Source organism: Aulonocara sp. 'chitande type north' Nkhata Bay, linkage group LG8 (assembly GCF_057382095.1).
Source record: "Aulonocara sp. 'chitande type north' Nkhata Bay isolate Kocher_YH1m ecotype deep benthic linkage group LG8, A_spYH_male_GT1.1, whole genome shotgun sequence".
NCBI lineage: Eukaryota > Metazoa > Chordata > Actinopteri > Cichliformes > Cichlidae > Aulonocara > Aulonocara sp. 'chitande type north' Nkhata Bay.
The window spans coordinates 14,495,819-14,518,859 of record NC_141351.1 but is presented as its reverse complement, the minus strand read 5'-3'; the positions used below and the strand labels follow the sequence as shown (position 1 = coordinate 14,518,859).

At 43.1% G+C, this 23,041-nt stretch overlaps 2 protein-coding genes and 7 non-coding genes across 10 annotated transcripts in view; 2 read left to right on the top strand and 7 right to left on the bottom strand.

The window, feature by feature from the left end:
• Positions 1-11,906, top strand: part of LOC147323410 (uncharacterized) — a 36,968-nt gene extending 25,062 nt beyond the window's left edge. The window contains exons 4-6 of the mRNA XM_086304895.1: positions 10,091-10,094; positions 11,300-11,764; positions 11,882-11,906. Of these exons, the coding sequence (XP_086161021.1) occupies positions 10,091-10,094; positions 11,300-11,764; positions 11,882-11,906 (494 nt within the window). The remainder of the gene's footprint in view (positions 1-10,090; positions 10,095-11,299; positions 11,765-11,881) is intronic.
• trnal-cag (transfer RNA leucine (anticodon CAG)) lies at positions 1,053-1,135 on the bottom strand. The gene has a single exon. It is a non-coding gene; the product is annotated as a tRNA-Leu (tRNA).
• On the bottom strand, positions 2,200-2,282 carry trnal-cag (transfer RNA leucine (anticodon CAG)). Its single transcript has one exon. It is a non-coding gene; the product is annotated as a tRNA-Leu (tRNA).
• Positions 3,347-3,429, bottom strand: trnal-cag (transfer RNA leucine (anticodon CAG)). Its single transcript has one exon. It is a non-coding gene; the product is annotated as a tRNA-Leu (tRNA).
• Positions 4,494-4,576, bottom strand: trnal-cag (transfer RNA leucine (anticodon CAG)). The gene has a single exon. It is a non-coding gene; the product is annotated as a tRNA-Leu (tRNA).
• trnal-cag (transfer RNA leucine (anticodon CAG)) lies at positions 5,641-5,723 on the bottom strand. The gene has a single exon. It is a non-coding gene; the product is annotated as a tRNA-Leu (tRNA).
• Positions 6,788-6,870, bottom strand: trnal-cag (transfer RNA leucine (anticodon CAG)). The gene has a single exon. It is a non-coding gene; the product is annotated as a tRNA-Leu (tRNA).
• On the bottom strand, positions 7,930-8,012 carry trnal-cag (transfer RNA leucine (anticodon CAG)). Its single transcript has one exon. It is a non-coding gene; the product is annotated as a tRNA-Leu (tRNA).
• Positions 11,907-14,918: 3,012 nt separating the features above from the next.
• On the top strand, positions 14,919-21,799 carry ghdc (GH3 domain containing). 2 transcript variants are annotated; one of them, XM_086303738.1, is made up of 11 exons: positions 14,919-15,125; positions 15,306-15,581; positions 16,191-16,387; positions 16,481-16,675; positions 16,750-16,869; positions 17,259-17,556; positions 17,677-17,866; positions 19,359-19,430; positions 19,532-19,665; positions 19,777-19,865; positions 19,974-21,798. In XM_086303738.1, the coding sequence occupies exons 1-11, from the start codon at positions 15,032-15,034 to the stop codon at positions 20,193-20,195; spliced, it is 1,887 nt and encodes a 628-aa protein (XP_086159864.1). In that variant the 5' UTR covers positions 14,919-15,031; the 3' UTR covers positions 20,196-21,798. The 2 variants fall into 2 exon arrangements, with proteins under 2 accessions (XP_086159864.1, XP_086159865.1); XM_086303739.1 differs by having other exon boundaries at positions 15,116-15,198; positions 19,974-21,799.
• The last annotated feature ends 1,242 nt before the right edge of the window (positions 21,800-23,041 follow it).

Here is a 23,041-nt window from a genome sequence, read left to right as displayed (position 1 = left end):
GTTGATACAGAATCCACATGACAGGCTAGCAGATCAAGACACCTTTACAACTGATCAGATTGGCAGACTATTACACCTCTTCTTTACCAACACATATTCAGCTGAGATTCAAGAAGTCACTTTGATGAGTGGTGAGACTTTTCTTCAACTATCTGATAAATGAACGTGACCAAGTTGCAGTACAGAAAGGAACTGACTTCTACTTCACATCTAAAGCACATTTGTGAGATTTGAGGTTTAGAGCTATGTATTTTTGCAGGCTGAGATCCAGTTGGTGAAGGAACTTGTAATGGATGTCTGTGAAGGTTCTGTCATCCAGCTCATTGTAGTCTAAGGAGCTTGGAAACTTCTTTAAACTTCTTTAAGTTGCTTGAAGACGTTTCACCTCTCATCCGAGAAATTTCTTCAGTTCTAGGGTCAAATGGTGGAGTGTCTCAGATTTAAGGCCTGTGGGAGTGTCTGCCCAAGAGGGACTATGGACCCTCTAATGATCCTCTCCCTAATGACACGAGCCAAAGTGTGAAAACGGGTGTAGGTCACAAGCAACCAAGGATTCGGGTGAGCTCATTGTGAAACCTAGCCCCAACCTATCATGTGATTTCCTGAGGTCAAATGGCCCAAGATGTGAGTGGGCGTTACGGCTTCTGGGAAGGTATCTCAACACTGGATTATAGATGTCAGACAGTTGGTGCCCTATGCCACCACCTCTGTTCAAAGATGGTCATTCACAGTGGACATAGATGTAACGGAGCAGTCTGTATCTGCAGTGAATTTGGCTGTGTGGAAAAATTGATTTTGCAAAACATTCGGACTCCGGTAGACGCATGAGAGAGAGGTACTTGAGGTCAGTATCTTGCACAAGGATATTTGGCATGTAGATTAAAGCATCCCATCACCAACCTGGTAGGTGACCTGCACTACAGCACCCCCGACACTAACTAAATCAGATTTCAAGTTCATAACTTATCAAAGCAGTTGCCATTTGGTGGCAACTCCTTTATTGACAGAAGACATGACATATCATGTCAATCTTACAGTTAATGAGCAAAGAATGTCAGGAGTGGGATTTGAACCCACGCCTCTAGGAGAGACTGCGACCTGAACGCAGCGCCTTAGACCGCTCGGCCATCCTGACACATTTGCACTTGTTGATACAGAATCCACATGACAGGCTAGCAGATCAAGACACCTTTACAACTGATCAGATTGGCAGACTATTACACCTCTTCTTTACCAACACATATTCAGCTGAGATTCAAGAAGTCACTTTGATGAGTGGTGAGACTTTTCTTCAACTATCTGATAAATGAACGTGACCAAGTTGCAGTACAGAAAGGAACTGACTTCTACTTCACATCTAAAGCACATTTGTGAGATTTGAGGTTTAGAGCTATGTATTTTTGCAGGCTGAGATCCAGTTGGTGAAGGAACTTGTAATGGATGTCTGTGAAGGTTCTGTCATCCAGGTCATTGTAGTCTAAGGAGCTTGGAAACTTCTTTAAACTTCTTTAAGTTGCTTGAAGACGTTTCACCTCTCATCCGAGAAATTTCTTCAGTTCTAGGGTCAAATGGTGGAGTGTCTCAGATTTAAGGCCTGTGGGAGTGTCTGCCCAAGAGGGACTATGGACCCTCTAATGATCCTCTCCCTAATGACACGAGCCAAAGTGTGAAAACGGGTGTAGGTCACAAGCAACCAAGGATTCGGGTGAGCTCATTGTGAAACCTAGCCCCAACCTATCATGTGATTTCCTGAGGTCAAATGGCCCAAGATGTGAGTGGGCGTTACGGCTTCTGGGAAGGTATCTCAACACTGGATTATAGATGTCACACAGTTGGTGCCCTATGCCACCACCTCTGTTTAAAGATGGTCATTCACAGTGGACATAGATGTAACGGAGCAGTCTGTATCTGCAGTGAATTTGGCTGTGTGGAAAAAGTGATTTCGCAAAACATTCGGACTCCGGTAGACGCATGAGAGAGAGGTACTTGAGGTCAGTATCTTGCACAAGGATATTTGGCATGTAGATTAAAGCATCCCATCACCAACCTGGTAGGTGACCTGCACTACAGCACCCCCGACACTAACTAAATCAGATTTCAAGTTCATAACTTATCAAAGCAGTTGCCATTTGGTGGCAACTCCTTTATTGACAGAAGACATGACATATCATGTCAATCTTACGGTTAATGAGCAAAGAATGTCAGGAGTGGGATTTGAACCCACGCCTCTAGGAGAGACTGCGACCTGAACGCAGCGCCTTAGACCGCTCGGCCATCCTGACACATTTGCACTTGTTGATACAGAATCCACATGACAGGCTAGCAGATCAAGACACCTTTACAACTGATCAGATTGGCAGACTATTACACCTCTTCTTTACCAACACATATTCAGCTGAGATTCAAGAAGTCACTTTGATGAGTGGTGAGACTTTTCTTCAACTATCTGATAAATGAACGTGACCAAGTTGCAGTACAGAAAGGAACTGACTTCTACTTCACATCTAAAGCACATTTGTGAGATTTGAGGTTTAGAGCTATGTATTTTTGCAGGCTGAGATCCAGTTGGTGAAGGAACTTGTAATGGATGTCTGTGAAGGTTCTGTCATCCAGGTCATTGTAGTCTAAGGAGCTTGGAAACTTCTTTAAACTTCTTTAAGTTGCTTGAAGACGTTTCACCTCTCATCCGAGAAATTTCTTCAGTTCTAGGGTCAAATGGTGGAGTGTCTCAGATTTAAGGCCTGTGGGAGTGTCTGCCCAAGAGGGACTATGGACCCTCTAATGATCCTCTCCCTAATGACACGAGCCAAAGTGTGAAAACGGGTGTAGGTCACAAGCAACCAAGGATTCGGGTGAGCTCATTGTGAAACCTAGCTCCAACCTATCATGTGATTTCCTGAGGTCAAATGGCCCAAGATGTGAGTGGGCGTTACGGCTTCTGGGAAGGTATCTCAACACTGGATTATAGATGTCAGACAGTTGGTGCCCTATGCCACCACCTCTGTTCAAAGATGGTCATTCACAGTGGACATAGATGTAACGGAGCAGTCTGTATCTGCAGTGAATTTGGCTGTGTGGAAAAATTGATTTCGCAAAACATTCGGACTCCGGTAGACGCATGAGAGAGAGGTACTTGAGGTCAATATCTTGCACAAGGATATTTGGCATGTAGATTAAAGCATCCCATCACCAACCTGGTAGGTGACCTGCACTACAGCACCCCCGACACTAACTAAATCAGATTTCAAGTTCATAACTTATCAAAGCAGTTGCCATTTGGTGGCAACTCCTTTATTGACAGAAGACATGACATATCATGTCAATCTTACGGTTAATGAGCAAAGAATGTCAGGAGTGGGATTTGAACCCACGCCTCTAGGAGAGACTGCGACCTGAACGCCGCGCCTTAGACCTCTCGGCCATCCTGACACATTTGCACTTGTTGATACAGAATCCACATGACAGGCTAGCAGATCAAGACACCTTTACAACTGATCAGATTGGCAGACTATTACACCTCTTCTTTACCAACACATATTCAGCTGAGATTCAAGAAGTCACTTTGATGAGTGGTGAGACTTTTCTTCAACTATCTGATAAATGAACGTGACCAAGTTGCAGTACAGAAAGGAACTGACTTCTACTTCACATCTAAAGCACATTTGTGAGATTTGAGGTTTAGAGCTATGTATTTTTGCAGGCTGAGATCCAGTTGGTGAAGGAACTTGTAATGGATGTCTGTGAAGGTTCTGTCATCCAGCTCATTGTAGTCTAAGGAGCTTGGAAACTTCTTTAAACTTCTTTAAGTTGCTTGAAGACGTTTCACCTCTCATCCGAGAAATTTCTTCAGTTCTAGGGTCAAATGGTGGAGTGTCTCAGATTTAAGGCCTGTGGGAGTGTCTGCCCAAGAGGGACTATGGACCCTCTAATGATCCTCTCCCTAATGACACGAGCCAAAGTGTGAAAACGGGTGTAGGTCACAAGCAACCAAGGATTCGGGTGAGCTCATTGTGAAACCTAGCCCCAACCTATCATGTGATTTCCTGAGGTCAAATGGCCCAAGATGTGAGTGGGCGTTACGGCTTCTGGGAAGGTATCTCAACACTGGATTATAGATGTCAGACAGTTGGTGCCCTATGCCACCACCTCTGTTCAAAGATGGTCATTCACAGTGGACATAGATGTAACGGAGCAGTCTGTATCTGCAGTGAATTTGGCTGTGTGGAAAAATTGATTTTGCAAAACATTCGGACTCCGGTAGACGCATGAGAGAGAGGTACTTGAGGTCAGTATCTTGCACAAGGATATTTGGCATGTAGATTAAAGCATCCCATCACCAACCTGGTAGGTGACCTGCACTACAGCACCCCCGACACTAACTAAATCAGATTTCAAGTTCATAACTTATCAAAGCAGTTGCCATTTGGTGGCAACTCCTTTATTGACAGAAGACATGACATATCATGTCAATCTTACAGTTAATGAGCAAAGAATGTCAGGAGTGGGATTTGAACCCACGCCTCTAGGAGAGACTGCGACCTGAACGCAGCGCCTTAGACCGCTCGGCCATCCTGACACATTTGCACTTGTTGATACAGAATCCACATGACAGGCTAGCAGATCAAGACACCTTTACAACTGATCAGATTGGCAGACTATTACACCTCTTCTTTACCAACACATATTCAGCTGAGATTCAAGAAGTCACTTTGATGAGTGGTGAGACTTTTCTTCAACTATCTGATAAATGAACGTGACCAAGTTGCAGTACAGAAAGGAACTGACTTCTACTTCACATCTAAAGCACATTTGTGAGATTTGAGGTTTAGAGCTATGTATTTTTGCAGGCTGAGATCCAGTTGGTGAAGGAACTTGTAATGGATGTCTGTGAAGGTTCTGTCATCCAGGTCATTGTAGTCTAAGGAGCTTGGAAACTTCTTTAAACTTCTTTAAGTTGCTTGAAGACGTTTCACCTCTCATCCGAGAAATTTCTTCAGTTCTAGGGTCAAATGGTGGAGTGTCTCAGATTTAAGGCCCGTGGGAGTGTCTGCCCAAGAGGGACTATGGACCCTCTAATGATCCTCTCCCTAATGACACGAGCCAAAGTGTGAAAACGGGTGTAGGTCACAAGCAACCAAGGATTCGGGTGAGCTCATTGTGAAACCTAGCCCCAACCTATCATGTGATTTCCTGAGGTCAAATGGCCCAAGATGTGAGTGGGCGTTACGGCTTCTGGGAAGGTATCTCAACACTGGATTATAGATGTCACACAGTTGGTGCCCTATGCCACCACCTCTGTTTAAAGATGGTCATTCACAGTGGACATAGATGTAACGGAGCAGTCTGTATCTGCAGTGAATTTGGCTGTGTGGAAAAAGTGATTTCGCAAAACATTCGGACTCCGGTAGACGCATGAGAGAGAGGTACTTGAGGTCAGTATCTTGCACAAGGATATTTGGCATGTAGATTAAAGCATCCCATCACCAACCTGGTAGGTGACCTGCACTACAGCACCCCCGACACTAACTAAATCAGATTTCAAGTTCATAACTTATCAAAGCAGTTGCCATTTGGTGGCAACTCCTTTATTGACAGAAGACATGACATATCATGTCAATCTTACGGTTAATGAGCAAAGAATGTCAGGAGTGGGATTTGAACCCACGCCTCTAGGAGAGACTGCGACCTGAACGCAGCGCCTTAGACCGCTCGGCCATCCTGACACATTTGCACTTGTTGATACAGAATCCACATGACAGGCTAGCAGATCAAGACACCTTTACAACTGATCAGATTGGCAGACTATTACACCTCTTCTTTACCAACACATATTCAGCTGAGATTCAAGAAGTCACTTTGATGAGTGGTGAGACTTTTCTTCAACTATCTGATAAATGAACGTGACCAAGTTGCAGTACAGAAAGGAACTGACTTCTACTTCACATCTAAAGCACATTTGTGAGATTTGAGGTTTAGAGCTATGTATTTTTGCAGGCTGAGATCCAGTTGGTGAAGGAACTTGTAATGGATGTCTGTGAAGGTTCTGTCATCCAGGTCATTGTAGTCTAAGGAGCTTGGAAACTTCTTTAAACTTCTTTAAGTTGCTTGAAGACGTTTCACCTCTCATCCGAGAAATTTCTTCAGTTCTAGGGTCAAATGGTGGAGTGTCTCAGATTTAAGGCCTGTGGGAGTGTCTGCCCAAGAGGGACTATGGACCCTCTAATGATCCTCTCCCTAATGACACGAGCCAAAGTGTGAAAACGGGTGTAGGTCACAAGCAACCAAGGATTCGGGTGAGCTCATTGTGAAACCTAGCCCCAACCTATCATGTGATTTCCTGAGGTCAAATGGCCCAAGATGTGAGTGGGCGTTACGGCTTCTGGGAAGGTATCTCAACACTGGATTATAGATGTCAGACAGTTGGTGCCCTATGCCACCACCTCTGTTCAAAGATGGTCATTCACAGTGGACATAGATGTAACGGAGCAGTCTGTATCTGCAGTGAATTTGGCTGTGTGGAAAAATTGATTTCGCAAAACATTCGGACTCCGGTAGACGCATGAGAGAGAGGTACTTGAGGTCAATATCTTGCACAAGGATATTTGGCATGTAGATTAAAGCATCCCATCACCAACCTGGTAGGTGACCTGCACTACAGCACCCCCGACACTAACTAAATCAGATTTCAAGTTCATAACTTATCAAAGCAGTTGCCATTTGGTGGCAACTCCTTTATTGACAGAAGACATGACATATCATGTCAATCTTACGGTTAATGAGCAAAGAATGTCAGGAGTGGGATTTGAACCCACGCCTCTAGGAGAGACTGCGACCTGAACGCCGCGCCTTAGACCTCTCGGCCATCCTGACACATTTGCACTTGTTGATACAGAATCCACATGACAGGCTAGCAGATCAAGACACCTTTACAACTGATCAGATTGGCAGACTATTACACCTCTTCTTTACCAACACATATTCAGCTGAGATTCAAGAAGTCACTTTGATGAGTGGTGAGACTTTTCTTCAACTATCTGATAAATGAACGTGACCAAGTTGCAGTACAGAAAGGAACTGACTTCTACTTCACATCTAAAGCACATTTGTGAGATTTGAGGTTTAGAGCTATGTATTTTTGCAGGCTGAGATCCAGTTGGTGAAGGAACTTGTAATGGATGTCTGTGAAGGTTCTGTCATCCAGCTCATTGTAGTCTAAGGAGCTTGGAAACTTCTTTAAACTTCTTTAAGTTGCTTGAAGACGTTTCACCTCTCATCCGAGAAATTTCTTCAGTTCTAGGGTCAAATGGTGGAGTGTCTCAGATTTAAGGCCTGTGGGAGTGTCTGCCCAAGAGGGACTATGGACCCTCTAATGATCCTCTCCCTAATGACACGAGCCAAAGTGTGAAAACGGGTGTAGGTCACAAGCAACCAAGGATTCGGGTGAGCTCATTGTGAAACCTAGCCCCAACCTATCATGTGATTTCCTGAGGTCAAATGGCCCAAGATGTGAGTGGGCGTTACGGCTTCTGGGAAGGTATCTCAACACTGGATTATAGATGTCAGACAGTTGGTGCCCTATGCCACCACCTCTGTTCAAAGATGGTCATTCACAGTGGACATAGATGTAACGGAGCAGTCTGTATCTGCAGTGAATTTGGCTGTGTGGAAAAATTGATTTTGCAAAACATTCGGACTCCGGTAGACGCATGAGAGAGAGGTACTTGAGGTCAGTATCTTGCACAAGGATATTTGGCATGTAGATTAAAGCATCCCATCACCAACCTGGTAGGTGACCTGCACTACAGCACCCCCGACACTAACTAAATCAGATTTCAAGTTCATAACTTATCAAAGCAGTTGCCATTTGGTGGCAACTCCTTTATTGACAGAAGACATATCACGTCAATCTTACGGTTAATGAGCAAAGAATGTCAGGAGTGGGATTTGAACCCACGCCTCCAGGAGAGACTGCGACCTGAACGCAGCGCCTTAGACCTCTCGGCCATCCTGACACATTTGCACTTGTTGATACAGAATCCACATGACAGGCTAGCAGATCAAGACACCTTTACAACTGATCAGATTGGCAGACTATTACACCTCTTCTTTACCAACACATATTCAGCTGAGATTCAAGAAGTCACTTTGATGAGTGGTGAGACTTTTCTTCAACTATCTGATAAATGAACGTGACCAAGTTGCAGTACAGAAAGGAACTGACTTCTACTTCACATCTAAAGCACATTTGTGAGATTTGAGGTTTAGAGCTATGTATTTTTGCAGGCTGAGATCCAGTTGGTGAAGGAACTTGTAATGGATGTCTGTGAAGGTTCTGTCATCCAGCTCATTGTAGTCTAAGGAGCTTGGAAACTTCTTTAAACTTCTTTAAGTTGCTTGAAGATGTTTCACCTCTCATCCGAGAAATTTCTTCAGTTCTAGGGTCAAATGGTGGAGTGTCCCAGATTTAAGGCCTGTGGGAGTGTCTGCCCAAGAGGGACTATGGACCCTCTAATGATCCTCTCCCTAATGACACGAGCCAAAGTGTGAAAACGGGTGTAGGTCACAAGCAACCAAGGATTCGGGTGAGCTCATTGTGAAACCTAGCCCCAACCTATCATGTGATTTCCTGAGGTCAAATGGCCCAAGATGTGAGTGGGCGTTAAGGCTTCTGGGAAGGTATCTCAACACTGGATTATAGATGTCACACAGTTGGTGCCCTATGCCACCACCTCTGTTCAAAGATGGTCATTCACAGTGGACATAGATGTAACGGAGCAGTCTGTATCTGCAGTGAATTTGGCTGTGTGGAACAATTGATTTTGCAAAACATTCGGACTCCGGTAGACGCATGAGAGAGGTACTTGAGGTCAGTATCTTGCACAAGGATATTTGGCATGTAGATTAAAGCGTCCCATCACCAACCTGGTAGGTGACCTGCACTACAGAAACCCTGACACTAACGAAACCAGATTTCAAGTTCATAACTTATCAAAGCAGTTGCCATTTGGGGTAATTGAGGTAAATGGTGCTCGACCAATATTAAGGAGGTGCCTGGTGATGAAATCTTCTCTAAGACCCACAGGCACATCTGGAACTCTACAAGAGGAATAGAGATTTGGAATAATTGAGGTAAATGGTCGTCGACCAATATTAAGGAGGTGCCTGGAGATAAAAGCTTCTCTAAGGCCCACTGGCACATCTGGAACTCTACAAGAGGAATAGAGATTTGAAACATTTGTTTGAACTCTGGAAGAAATAGTTTCTTCTTCCTTTGTTTGAAGACTGCCTGGGACAACATTTTGTTCATTATCTTCGGGTCCGTTATCTGAAGGTTCAGGAAGAATGGCATTTAATAAATCAGTGTTGTAACTCTCGCTGGCTGAAGACTTTTCATCTTCAGCGTTGTTCATATTAACACTGGTTGTAGGAATCTTAGTTGTTTCACTGGAGGATGACTGTTCGTATTCAAAGTTGTTTACAGAAACACTCGGTGAAGGAACCTCAGTTGTTTCAGAGGTGGGTGACTTTTCCGTTTCACTAGTGGGTGAGGTAAATGGTGCTCGACCAATATTAAAAATGTGCCTGGTGACAAAAATGACTCCTCGCCCAACCGACTCAACTGGAGCTGTAATAATGGAAGACAGAGCTGAAAGATTTGTTTGAACTCTGGAAAAAAAAGTTTCTTTGTCTTCTCTTTGAAAACTTCCTTGGTCAGCGTTTTGTTCATTCTCTTCAGATTTGTTCATATCTGAAGGTTTGGGGAGGACGCCATTGAATAAATCAGTGCTGTAATTCTCACTGGTGGGAGACTCTTCATGTTCAAAGTTGTTTATACTGGTTTTAGGAGCCTCATCTATTTCAGAGGTGGTTGCCTGTTCATTTTCATAGGCATTTACAGAAACACTGGTTTTAGGAACCTCAGACTGTTCATCTCTGGAAATAGATATCGGTAAGAAGAACCCATCAGGCTCTAAATAATATCTGTCAAGCTCCTCAAAGCCATCAGTGTCTGAAGAATTTGTATGACTGAAGACTGAGCGCCATATATTTGCAGACGACTATCGATTCAACGTTAAAACACTAGGTGCAGTAAAGTAGAGTGCCTTACCTTGGGGGTATTTATGAGCTCACGTTCTAAGACTTCAAAGGCACACGGGCCGTGACATCACAAAACGTCTTGAACCTTCACCTCCCTGAACGTTAGTATTAACCATTAAGCTAACCTTAATATTAACCTGCTGTTATCGAGGAATGGCAACCCAGACAGGAAAAAACTCGGGGTGCAACCGCACTTGGGATACAGCCCCGCTGTCTCACCGTCGGGCACCGGCGGGCCCGCGACAATTAACAAACAACACACTCTCCTTTTTTTTATTATTTACTTTTTGTTTTCAAGTTTTACGGCTTGCTCTTACATAGAAAGCTCCGGACTGAACAACAGCGCTTGTCTAAAGAGCCATCCTGTTAACGTGGAGTGAAATTATACTAGTCGAAGGTATTAAAGGTAACTTCTTTGTATTTTTATTTACAAATGTAAGATGGTGGGAAGCCGAGTTAGATTAAAGCACATTGGCTACTAGCATATTAGCTAAATAAATAACGGAGGCTTGTATTTTTTGTATATACTTCTATGGTGCTGTAACCAATGACTGTATACAGTCATTGGCTGTAACCCAGTGTTAAGTTACTTGTTTAGCTAAACAAATAACGGAGGACTTAACGGCAGCGACTTTGTCGCTACATCTAGCGAGTTTTCAGACCCCCTTATTGACTTTTTTCTCTAAAAAGCAACAAATCTGGTGACTTTTTCTGGTGTTATTGGAGTCTTATTACGACTTTTTTGACGTGAAAGCACGTATCGCTCTTACAAGCAGCGGGAGCTGCCGTGGGCACCTCGCCCGTGCCAAAGCACTCACAGGCGGCGGTCCTAACGCAGCAGTTGCCCCCAGCTGCTGTCAGAGCAGGTGTTTACACCTACGCGTCCAAACTGCAAATTAATTGCGCATGAGCGAAGCCGCTGCTCCCGCACTGACTATAACGCAGGTCGGGAGAAGCGGTAGTTGTACATTGCTTTGTTTAAAATAAATCAATGCACTAAAATACACCATTCCAATCATCTGTTCAACCTGAGCCTGTCGCTGGGGAAAAATCCACAGCTGTGGAAGACCTCCTGTGTGGTACTGGTACCAAAGACCTCCCATCCTAAGGACCTCAGCAGCTTCAGGTAGGTAGCCCTGACATCACATCTGATGAAGACCCTCCAGAGGCTGCTTCTAAGCCATCTGCACCCCCTGGTGAGGTCTTCATTGGATCCGCTGCAGTTTTCTTACCAGCTTGGCATTGGGGTGGAGGACGCCATCATCTACCTCCTGCACCGAGCTCTGACTTACCTGGAGAAGCCTGGAAGCACTGTAAGGATCATGTTCTTTGATTTCTCCAGTGCTTTCAACACCAGCCAGCCACGACTTCTGAGGGACAAGCTGGAGCTATCGGGAGTGGACCACCACATGTCCCAGTGGATACTGGACTACCTCACAGAACACCCACAGTATGTGAGGACACAGGGCTGTGTCTCTGATACGCTGGTCTGCAGTATGAAGGCCCCACAGGGAACTGTGCTAGCCACTTACAGAAGTTCTCTGACGACTGCCATAGCTGGCCTCATCACAGGTGAGGACGACTCAGAGTACAGACAGTACACTCTGGACTTTGCGGACTGGTGCCAGCAGAACCACCTGCTGATCAATGCCGGGAAAACCAAGGAGTTGGTGGTGGACTTCCGGAGACGCAGACCCACCACACTGACACCGGTGAACATCCAGGGAGTGGACATTGAGATAGTGGACTCTTATAGTGTTAAAAGTCTGCTTGTTTACTGTAGCTGTTTTATACTACGTTACCCATGATGCACCTCGGTATCTGTACTTCCGGTTGGGAACGTGTTCAGCGCAGTTCTGCACAGATGAGAGGGGTGTCGGTGGAGTAACGTATTTACTTGCATTCCCGTGTGAGTTAATACTGTGTGCGTGCTTACCATGTGAGTATTGTAAGATGAGAGTGATGCTTGTTTGACTTTATTTGTGTAATTTGCTACGTAAGAAGCTAGTCCCGTTGCTATCGCTAAGATGCGTTTTTTTGGCCTACTACAGGCAGCCTTGTGTTCAGCCCATATTTCATTCCATATACGACTTACTGTCAAGCATTGTGGTTGTAGGTGGATGTAACTATTTACTATGTTTATTCTCTGAATCGTTGTAATCTGCAGAGGTCTGGTTTGCCAATGTATATACGAGCCAGAAATTCATTTATGGTCTTAGGGTGCCATCTAGTGGCCATGAGGTTATGGCAGATTGTATAACATTACGCTGGAAACCCACAGTACTGTATAAGGGGTACACTGCTATCCATAGTGGTTAATACAAATGTTTGTTCTTTCTGTTTACAGATGACCACACACACCCATATACATACTCACACCCCCTTTACCTGCATGTGAATACTGTGATGCAATTGCCTCCCTACCGTAATGAGGTGGCAGATGACATCAACAGGATGTACAGCGTTGTACATCCTGTTGATGTCATCTGCCACCTCCTTATTAAAGTTATTTGAACTACATCACTGTGGAGTACCATTCCTTCTGACCGAGGAGGACTCAGTTGAAGCGTGATCGGCAATCAGTGCAAACATACATTACATATAGGTACCTGGGTGTTCACCTGAATAATAAACTAGACTGGAGCCACAACACTGATGCTCTCTACAGGAAGGGACAGACCAGACTCTACCTGCTGAGGCGGCTGAGGTCATTTGGAGTCCAGCTAGCGCTTTTAAAGACCTTCTATGACTCTGTGGTGGCATCTGTCATTTTTTACAGTGTTATATGTTGGAGCAGCAGTTTATCGGCAGCTGAGAGGAAGAGGTTGGATAAACTCATTTGGAAGACCAGCTCTGTTCTGGGACCCAGTGCAGTTGGTGGGAGACAGAAGGACTCTGGCCAAAATAACATCTCTGATGGACAGAGTCTCCCACCCCATGCATGTAAATGTTGCTGAACTGCAGAGCTCCTTCAGTGACAGACTGCTACATCCTAGATGCATGAAGGAGCGTTTCCGCAGGTCCTTCCTCCCTGCAGCTGTCAGACTGTACAATCAAAACTGCTCCCAACAAACATAGAGTTTTACATCAGCGCTGTAACTTGCTCTATTTTATCAACCCATTCACACTATAAGCAGGGTTTGCCTCTTATCTGTATTTAATTTTATTTAATTTAATAACGGTACAGTACTCTGTTTTTGGTAACCCTTGTCCTTGATGTAAATATGTAAAAATTGTGTATGTTTCTGTTCTGTGTCTTGTGTACTGTTTGTTTGTATATGTGTCTTTCTTGCTGCTGTTACACCCAAATTTCCCCTTGTGGGACAATTAAAGGATTATTCTATTCTATTCTATTCTATTCTATTGCTAACTTAGAAATCGGATGTCCTTGCAGAGCCTTACCTCCATCTTCTACATCCAAAATCGACTGAAGCTGTCTGGTGATGCTTGCTATGTCCATTTTTGATTAATGTAGTTTGTTAACAACGTTAAGTCCGGATAAAGAAATTTAATGTGTGGTTTTAAATATATACTAAATGGTTTTAGGGTGTTTTTACTGACTTTATGTCTCTTCCATGATGTTATTTCTCTCTCCTACAGGGTCCTTTATAATTACATGACCAATTATGCAAATTAGGCGATGACGTCATCTAGCGACTGAGTCCTCCAGCTTCACTGTTTATATTATGCTAACATAGCTGTGTCGCTAGCGATCACATAGCACAGGGGTGTCAAACTCAAATACACAGTGGGCCAAAATTCAAAAATGGAACAAAGTCGCGGGCTAACGTTAATATTTATTTAAAAAAATACTTCCTCCAGATATAAGAATGAATCTTTTCTTATGAACTCAAACACGTTTTGCTGAAAAACTGAATATGGAACAAGCAAAGCTTAATACTAAACAATATATATATTAGCTGTGTAATACCAGTAGGCCAGCTCTGATAGTAATTTGGCATGGCTTCGCGGGCCAAATGTAATTAAGCTGCGGGCCAAATTTGGCCCACGGGCCAGAGTTTGACACCTATGACATAGCACATCATTATATACCAGCTAACCAAACTTCAGTAACCCCACAAACCTCACTGCTGTTTACGTTCCTGTACGACGTTGGGCACTGGAACCAGCAGGAGGCAGACACCTGACATTGGGGTGTCATCCCAGGGTCCTTTTTTTGTATATTTTTTGTGTAACATATCTGACATACATAAGCATGTTAGACTGAAAGATGCAAAATCCTGACAGTCAGAAAATGCTGTTTTATGCTGAAGCACAGATAAGACATTTTTGAAAATCATGGACTTCTTCACAGTTTTCTGAAACTATTTTACAGTGTGTAGGTGTGCCCCCCTTCCCCCATGTGACTGTTTCAGGGACTGAAACAGTGGTGGCTGTTTGGAAGAATCTAAAATATAAAACAGTTTTTTGTTTACTACATAGTTCTATATGTGTTCATTCATAGTTTGATGCCTTAAGTGAGAATCTACAATGTAAATAGCCATGAAAATAAAGAAAAACATTAAATGAGGTGTGGTCAAACTTTTGACTGGTAGTATATATGTCCACAAACCCTCACACTTCCGTGTTTTATGTAAGAAATATTTAATAAGAATCGAACTTGCAGATTGATTGTCTTTGTTGTGCAATCACAACCACGGACGCTATAGCATTATCCAGGCAGTGGTGCTACATTTAAAGCAAAAACAGATAAATAAAATATAAGTTGTTGTTTTTTTTAGTTGGTATTTCCAGGTTTATTACGTCGTGATTTAGTCAAACCAATCAGCGTCTAGTTCTGACCCAAATACGGAAGCAGCACAGACAGCGGCGAAAGTAAAAGTTGACATGCTTTCTTGGGCGTGGAAATGCAGTCCAAAGGCTTTTTATAGACATTAATTATTATAACCACGGGGACGTCACATCTTATTTAATGCTCAAGATGTCTTCCTCTTGGTTTCGCGTTGCACTTCCGCTTTGTTTTGCGGTTTCATCGGTCGCCCTGGCCATCAGCGGACAGATTCCCGGTAAGCGGTGAATGAGTGCGCGAAATAGCGAAATAAAAACCATCTTGTCTCGACAGGATTGCGCACTTTCACGGTAGACTGCGTACTCTTGTTTGTAAATGAGAAGAAAAGTAACGGTCTAATGCTGACTAACAGCGCCCCACCTGGCTCCTCTGTGTTTTTGTGTGTCTTGTGTAACAGCCATGCCGACCCCTCTCCCCGCTGTCATCGGTTTGTGCTCTGTGGCCGGGATGGCATTAATCTTGAAGATAAAGGTTGAAAACCGGACGTTAAGCAGCCTTCTGAGCCAGCATGTAGCGGTGAAGGTTGTAGGCTGGCTGGGCAGGCGGCAGAGAAGGAAACTTGAAGCAGACACACTCAAAGTCAAAGAAGTCCAACAGGAGACTCTGCTGAAGCGCTTGCGTAAAAGCGCAGATACGTATTATGGAAGACAGTACGACTTCAGCTCAATAAAAGGTAAGCAGCGAAGTAGATGGCGTTAGTTTAGCAAGCAGGTAGTGTGAAGACATTTGTGCTTATTCAGTGTTAACGCTTGGGAAGACCGGGGTGACACATTAAAGGAAAAAACTCGTGCCACCAGCTGCCACCAGACCCCAGAGTCCTTAAATAACGGCAACAAATCACAATTTCATATTGATTTGATTCCTATTTTAAACGTGTTGCTTTCCAAATATAATCAAAGCTGCATTTATCTGTTCACAATTTTTATTGTTTACTTGTGTCCATGGTTCACCTGCCTATGCCCTGTGCACATATAGCAGCAGTATCATATAGTCTGTGGATGAGAATGTGGTTTCTGAGAGTACCACCAACTCATTTCTGCTTGTTGTAATGTTGCTGTTTAAACTATTCACAGCAGGCCAGGGTATTAAATGACCCTGAGTATACTGGGAAATGTCCCAGTGTTCCTGATGGGCACGGACAATGCAGCAGGTCCTGAGAATTGCGATGCTGAAATTGGGGACTGTTTGATACTTGTGCTTAAAATAAGCTCAAATGATGAAAGATAAATTAGAGGTGTCAATACAGTTTTGATTTAAATCATGAAATCTGTTTATTTTCTAGATATTAAAGAATTTCAGGCATACCATCCTATTACTACATACACGCACTATCAAGACCTAATCAACCGCATCGCAGCTGGAGAAGAGAAGCTCATCATTGCAGAGAAGCCATTAATTCTGGCCATGACCTCCGGGACATCAGGATCCAGTGCCATGCTGCTCAGCACTAAGGACACCAACACTGAGTTCTTCCTGCAGGTGAAGTCACTGCTTGATGATGATGATGACGGTGTAGCCCATGCGCTGCGCAAGGAAATTTTACTAATAATACTCGCTGTGTGTTTCCATCAGGGAGTGACTGTGTGCTTAGATGCCATGCAGCAGGCATTCCCTGAGACCAAGAGCCTTCAACGCACCACCAAGTTCTTTTACACTCCTACTTTTCGGCAGTCTGAGGCTGGAATTCCCATCGGACCAAACTCCTCGACACCAGCCTCCTCACGCCACATCCTAAACCTGTACACGACTCCAGCACCTGCCTTCAAGGTACAATCAGCAAGCCTAACAAGTGGTCAGCCTTTGTGTGACCGATTCGGTAATAAAATCTTATGTTTCTTCAGGTTCCCGGTGAGAAGGACACGCTCTATTTGCATCTTCTTTTTGCGCTGAAAGATCCTAATGTGGGAACTCTGGAGTCCAACTTCGCCTCCACAGTTTTCTATGCCTTCAGTGCCCTACAGGTACCCAGTTGTTTGTCAGGAATGAGTTACTTTTGTTGTTTTTGTGTTTTTCTTTCTTTTTTATGTGAGTAGAGGCATAAAAACAGGACTTAATGGGAAACCGTAAAGTATGTAAAGTAATTCATCCATTCCATCCTTCAAAGAAAAGCATTAGCAATGTTATTTCTTGTCTATTTTAAGAGACAACGTTTCATTGAGCAGTAGCAGGCTGTTGTTGTCCTTCACATGTGCCTCATTTCGTTCTCACTGGGACATCATTTAGTAAAACAAGATGAAATCTTGAGTCAGGTGTTTAGCTCCCACTGACTGATTAAAACATTTGTGTTAATTGCTTTATGAATAAAGGCTTGGGCAAGTCATTTCTCCCTAATATGCTCTCGATCTCATAGGAGCGTTGGCAGGAACTTGTGGAGGACATTGAACGGGGGAAAATCAGCACTGCTCTGTCTCTGGAGCCCAAAGTGAGGGCCAAGCTTGAAGCGCTAATGAAGCCAGACCCACAGAGAGCTGCCCAGCTCCGGGCCCACTTCCAGGACGGCTTCAGGGGGATTGCCAAGCGCCTGTGGCCTCATCTGAACCTGGTCCTGGCAGTGGACTCAGGCTCCAATCAGATCTACGGTGAAATGTTGAGGGAGAGTTACTGCAAAGGAGTGCCTTTCTACTCGCCCTTCTATGCTGCTACTGAAGGTAAGAGCCTTCATTTACATTTTTAAGCTGTTTAATTAAAAACCGTTGCAGTTGGGCATTTGTAGGGTTTCTATACGTGGATGAGGTCAGCATTTGCTCTCATTATCTGTGCCCCTGCAGGTTTAATTGGGGTGAACCTGTGGCCTCAGGAGTCAGAAAGACGTTACTTGCTGTGCCCTCGCTCAATGTTCTGCGAGTTCCTCCCAGAGAGCAGCCTGGATGAGGAGGCCCCTCACACTCTGCTGATGGAGGAGGTGAAGGAGGGAGAAAACTATGAGCTGCTTGTCACAAATGCTTCAGGACTTTACAGGTTCGATTTCATCTACAAACAAATATAAATAACTGCAGCTGTATGTTTACGTCCTCATGATTGTGATGGGTCACACTGCATTTTAACATGTTCTAAATCTGTTTAAGAATCAAATGGAAGTGTTCATGTTTGATATGTAACACTTTATTAGGTACACTTCACTACTTTTAGGTTGGACATCCTTTTTTCTTAATTCTTCACAGCAAAGATTCAACACGGTACTGGAAACATTCCAGAGAGAATTTGGTCAGTGTTGACATGATGGGAATCTCCCGTTCCACAAATGCTCTATTGGACTGAGACTTCTGTGACTGTGGAGGTCATCTGAGTACAATGAACTCATTGGTCAAGAAACCATTTTGAGACTTGATTGAGCTTTGTGACATGGTGTGGTATCCTACCGGAAGCAACCATCAGAAGATGGGTACACTGTGGTCATAAAGGGATGGACATGGTCAGCATCACTATTCAGTTGGAGGCTGTGGAGTTTAAAAGGATCTTGGTACCAAGGAAACAAAGAAAATATCCCTGACACCATTATGCTACCACCACCATCTACCTGAACGATTGTTACAACAAGGCTTTCATGTTGTTTATGCCAAATTCTGATCCTCTCTCCAAATGGTGGAGCAAAAAATGAAACTCTAGGCAACTTTTTCCAATCTTGTCCAAATTTGGTGACCCTATGTGAATAATAGCCTCAGTTTCCTGTTCTTCAGAATCAGATTACTTGTGGGAATAAATGTGGATTACAGTTGCTCCAAGTCGGTAACAGTAACAGACTAAACAATACAGTATGTTACAGATTTTACAAATTTAAGAAACAGCACTAATATATACAAATCACTCAATTATAAATATCAAGAATTAACAGAGGTGATTCTAAATAAATATCAAGAATATTGCAGAGTATGAGTGGCAGCTGATGTGGTCTTCTGCTGCTGTACCCATCTGCTTCATAGTTCAATGCACTGTGATTATAGAAATGCTCTTCTTGATAATTTGGTTGCAACAAGTCATTATCTGAGTTTCTGTTGCCTTCCTATAGGCTCAACTCAGTCTGGCCACCCTCCTTTGAGCTCTGACATCAGCAAAGCATTTCTACCAGAGATCTGCCGCTCACTGGATATTTTCTCTTTTCCGTGCCATTCTCTGGAAACCCTAGACATGATTGTGTGGTGAAATCCCAGCAGACACCAACAACCATGCCACATTTAGTCACTTAGATCAACTTTCTGACCCATTTTAACACCTGGTATGAACTTCAGTGGGTTATCTTGACCATGGCTACATCTCTGTGTGCACCAAGTTTCTGAGTGGCTCATTAGATATTTGTGTTAATGAGCAGTTGAACAGGTGTACTTAACAAAGTTGCTAATGAGTGTAAAATCAGATTTGTCCGATGGCTCTTTATGACCACCACTGCAATTAAAATGTGATATTACAACTATAACAAACTCTCATATTTACCTGTATATTTCCCTTGTTACAGATATCGCATCGGAGACATTGTAAAAGTTGTTGGATTTCACAACCAGTGTCCCATCGTGGAGTTTCAGTACAGGTACAGCACTGGACAGCAGTACAGTTTTTCTTATGCTGTGTGTGTGTGTGTGTGTATAAAGCATGACACGATACTTTCTCCTTGCTTCCATGCTCCATTAGACGAGGTCAGATGCTGAATGTTCGAGGAGAGAAAGTGTCAGAAGCGTTGTTCCTCAGTGCTTTGAAGAAGGCCGTCGCTCAGTGGCCAGGAGCTCAGCTGGTTGACTACTGCTGTGCTGAGAGCGGCATCCTGGGTAATATTTGTTCTTGTTTATACCCTTAAATCATAGAAGAAAGTTGAATATGATGCGAAAACTATTGAACCCTTTGCAGCATATTTTATTTTATTTATTGTGGCATTGCAGGAGATACAATTGGTGGCTCGGACCCTCACTACCAGGTGTTCTTAGAGCTGAAAGGTGTGAGGAGGCTTACAGAGGAACAACGACATAAGGTAAGAGAAATCCTAATGAAGGTTCACCAACAGGCAGCATGTTTACAGTCTGTCATTAAATCACTCTACCTTGTCTTTTTGTTTGGTGTTTCCTCTCTTGCTTCCCAGCTGGACATTTCTCTCCAGCAGGATTCGGCCGTCTACAAATCCTTCCGTATCAAAGGCAGCATCGGGCCAATGAGAGTGCAGCTGGTGGCAGAGGGAGCGTTTAACAAACTTCGTAAGCAGATGATGGCGTACTCGAGCACCTCACCCAATACGTTCAAAATGCAGCGAGTGCTGCGCAGGAAAGAATATGCTGAATTCCTTCTGGGCAAAACGATTTCCTGAGATCACTTACAGACTGATGATATTGGATGTTTTTTATTTATGACTGACTTAATGAAGTGTGCCTGTGGGAGATGTTAACCACAATGCATTAACTCTGATTTTTAAACAATAAAAATGCACTTTTGACTTTTGACAAAATATCCCCGAAGTCTCATCTGTACAAAACCCCCAATTTAGAAGTTTCCCGAGTATTTCCAGTGGAAATTTTCTGGTGACACCAGCACGAGAAAATCTTTGAGCTGTATTTAAATGTAAGCTTCAGTTGCCATTCCTCAATAAATTTCACTTTACTTTTCTCCAATGTTTTTGTTTTTTTCTGGGCAGTTAAAGGAAAAGCAAAAGAACATGCTGTTAATATCTTGCATTTTTTAATGGAGTTGCTTAAGCTTTCATTTTATACCATCTGTTACTAAATGTTGCACCATCTAATGATCCCATTTTGTGAAATTACCTGTGATGACTAAAGCAGCATTTGGCAAGATTTAAATCTAGTACGCTACTGTTATGTGGCTGAATTTTGTGTTTTTGGTCCCTTTAGTATTGTTAGACAGCAGTCACAGCATGTCCTGGTGAAGGTAATTATGCTATTTTTAGCTTAGTTAATTATCTGACATCATATGGTTGTTGGTGGAAGTCGTGTTTTTTAGCTGGTTCTCTTTCAGATTGTGCAGATTTGGCCAGCTTCTAGTTTCATCTTAGAGTCAAGTGGATCCATCAGACCAGAAGAGCTGATTACTGGTAAGCATCCTTGGCCTTTAGACTGTAACTGATGATGCTTATGAAATCAAGATAGCCTTCAGTATCTGCCTGCTCGCATTGTTCACCACCTGTACAGCTTATTTCTTCAGTTACATCATAAACAATAGTGCAATAGGAGTGTCAGGACTTTGTTGTTACCACCAGAGGGAGCTAGTCTAATATTTAAGACATGCAGCATAATGCTATCTCCCACAGGTCCAGCATTTAACTGCTTGTCAGCCTTGACTGAAGCAGTGAATTCTTGTTGATAGCTCTGACTGTGAGGGCTCTCGTCTGAATTAATATCATCTTCTTATAAATAATCAAGGTTTTGGAAAAAAGGGGAGCAGACAAAGAAGACGGAGAAAGCGCATATTTATATGTATGTTGACTAGACTAATCCTCACATCCTTATTTGATTCTGTGAGATTTTCCTGTTGCCATCTTTAGCCTCAAAGAAAGTCTGAGTCTGAATAAGCCCCGGTCTGAGCCGACTGCTTCTCTCCTGCAGGTCGATTCGTTCACAAAGTGGGCTAATATTTTTAGAAACGCCCCATTTCAGCAGAGATTTGACATCGTTCTCGCTTTATTTTGGCTTCATAATGCCTCAACTGTATATACAAGTGTTACATTTTGCCTTAAGAAAGCTGGCAAACAGCACTGCATGGAAGAACTTAAAACAATATGGCACTAGTTTGATTTCAGGCCTTTTTCTTAAGTATCCACCTAAAAAAAAAAAAAAAAAAAAGGTTAGTTTGTTTGTATTTCACAGTTGTGTATATGAACAGCATTATTGGGGTGGTTTCACATTAAAATGTATTTCTTGGCAGGTACTTTCATTCTTCCCTTTGCTGTTTATTCATTCCAGATTGCCTTCTATCTCTTCTTGGTTGTTTAGTTAGATGGCTTGTGTCTTCCTCTGCCTGCCGTCCTCATACGCCCAGAGGATTTACAGACACACAAACGCTCAGAGCCCGCGATCACACATCTGTTCTCTCACAAGTTAATTCATTGTAAACAGACAGATTTGAGAAAGGCAGGCTTGACTTCTCAATGGGATGCAGGGGGGAAGTGTGTTGAAGTGAGAGAAGGGATGCTGCGGGATGTGTGAATCGGCCTGGCTGCTGAGTTTATCTGGCATACAATTTAAATCAGGATTAGGGTTGTGGATTTTCATTCAAGTTTAGTAAATTACAGTCAGTTCAATCAGCAGAATATTCAAGGAATTGATTTTCAGATGTTATTATGTGCATAATTAAGGGGCCAAAGTGAATTTTACAAGCACGCCAGCAGTTCCCTTAAAACTGAGAACTATGGGAAATGTAGTTGGGGATAATATTTCACCTGACCCTGTGTGCGTCATTCTGTCACATTAGACCGAGGAGATGATCGTGAGCATGTTTAATGTATTAGCCTCTTTATTAGTGACAAGCAGCGACGGATGAACTACAAGAAGAAGGGACAATGAGATGTCATTAAAAATAGAAAACAGTGAATGGCTGCCAAGGCTTGAATAGGATCCGAGAGAGGAAACAATCCTCTCTTAAAAGCCTCCAAGCTTCTCTTTTACTTTCACTGTCTTTTTTTTTCTCCACCTTTTTTGTTTCTCCTCCAAATCCAGCTCACCTCTGCTCCCAGCAATTAACATTTAATGTGTTTGTGGTTTTGTTTAATTATCCCCTAAAATACCCACCTTCGGTGGACGTAACAGCTTTCATCTCTTCTCTGAGGTGGCTATTCTCAGAAGTCTGCAGCTGCTTTCAGAAATGTTAGTCAAGATAAAAACAAATGTACTTTTTTTTTTCACTGAGAAGATTAAAAATGCAATTTCTGGTGAGAGGAAACACCCACACTGCTGCTGAATCTGCTAAATCTTTCCAAGATTACCAACCCCCACAAGAAATTTCTATTATATTTCTTTCCTCATCATTTTTGTTTACTTGACTCCCAATCTGCATAGAGACACATTTGATGGATGGAACAGAAAATATGTAGGGAAGATCTCATTCTTTTTATCTTATTTTGCTATATTAGTGGGTATTATCGTGTGTGTTGTACGTCTTTTGAGTCACAAAACAGCCATAATAAAACATTCTTGAGGCCTATTG

Coding starts and splice junctions, on each gene's coding strand:
- ghdc (XM_086303738.1), top strand. CDS start 15,032: ATGCTCAAGATGTCTTCCTCTTGGTTTCGCGTTGCACTTCCGCTTTGT. Junction 16,870..17,258: donor ATGCCTTCAGTGCCCTACAG/GTACCCAGTTGT, acceptor TCGATCTCATAG/GAGCGTTGGCAGGAACTTGT. Junction 17,557..17,676: donor CTTCTATGCTGCTACTGAAG/GTAAGAGCCTTC, acceptor GTGCCCCTGCAG/GTTTAATTGGGGTGAACCTG.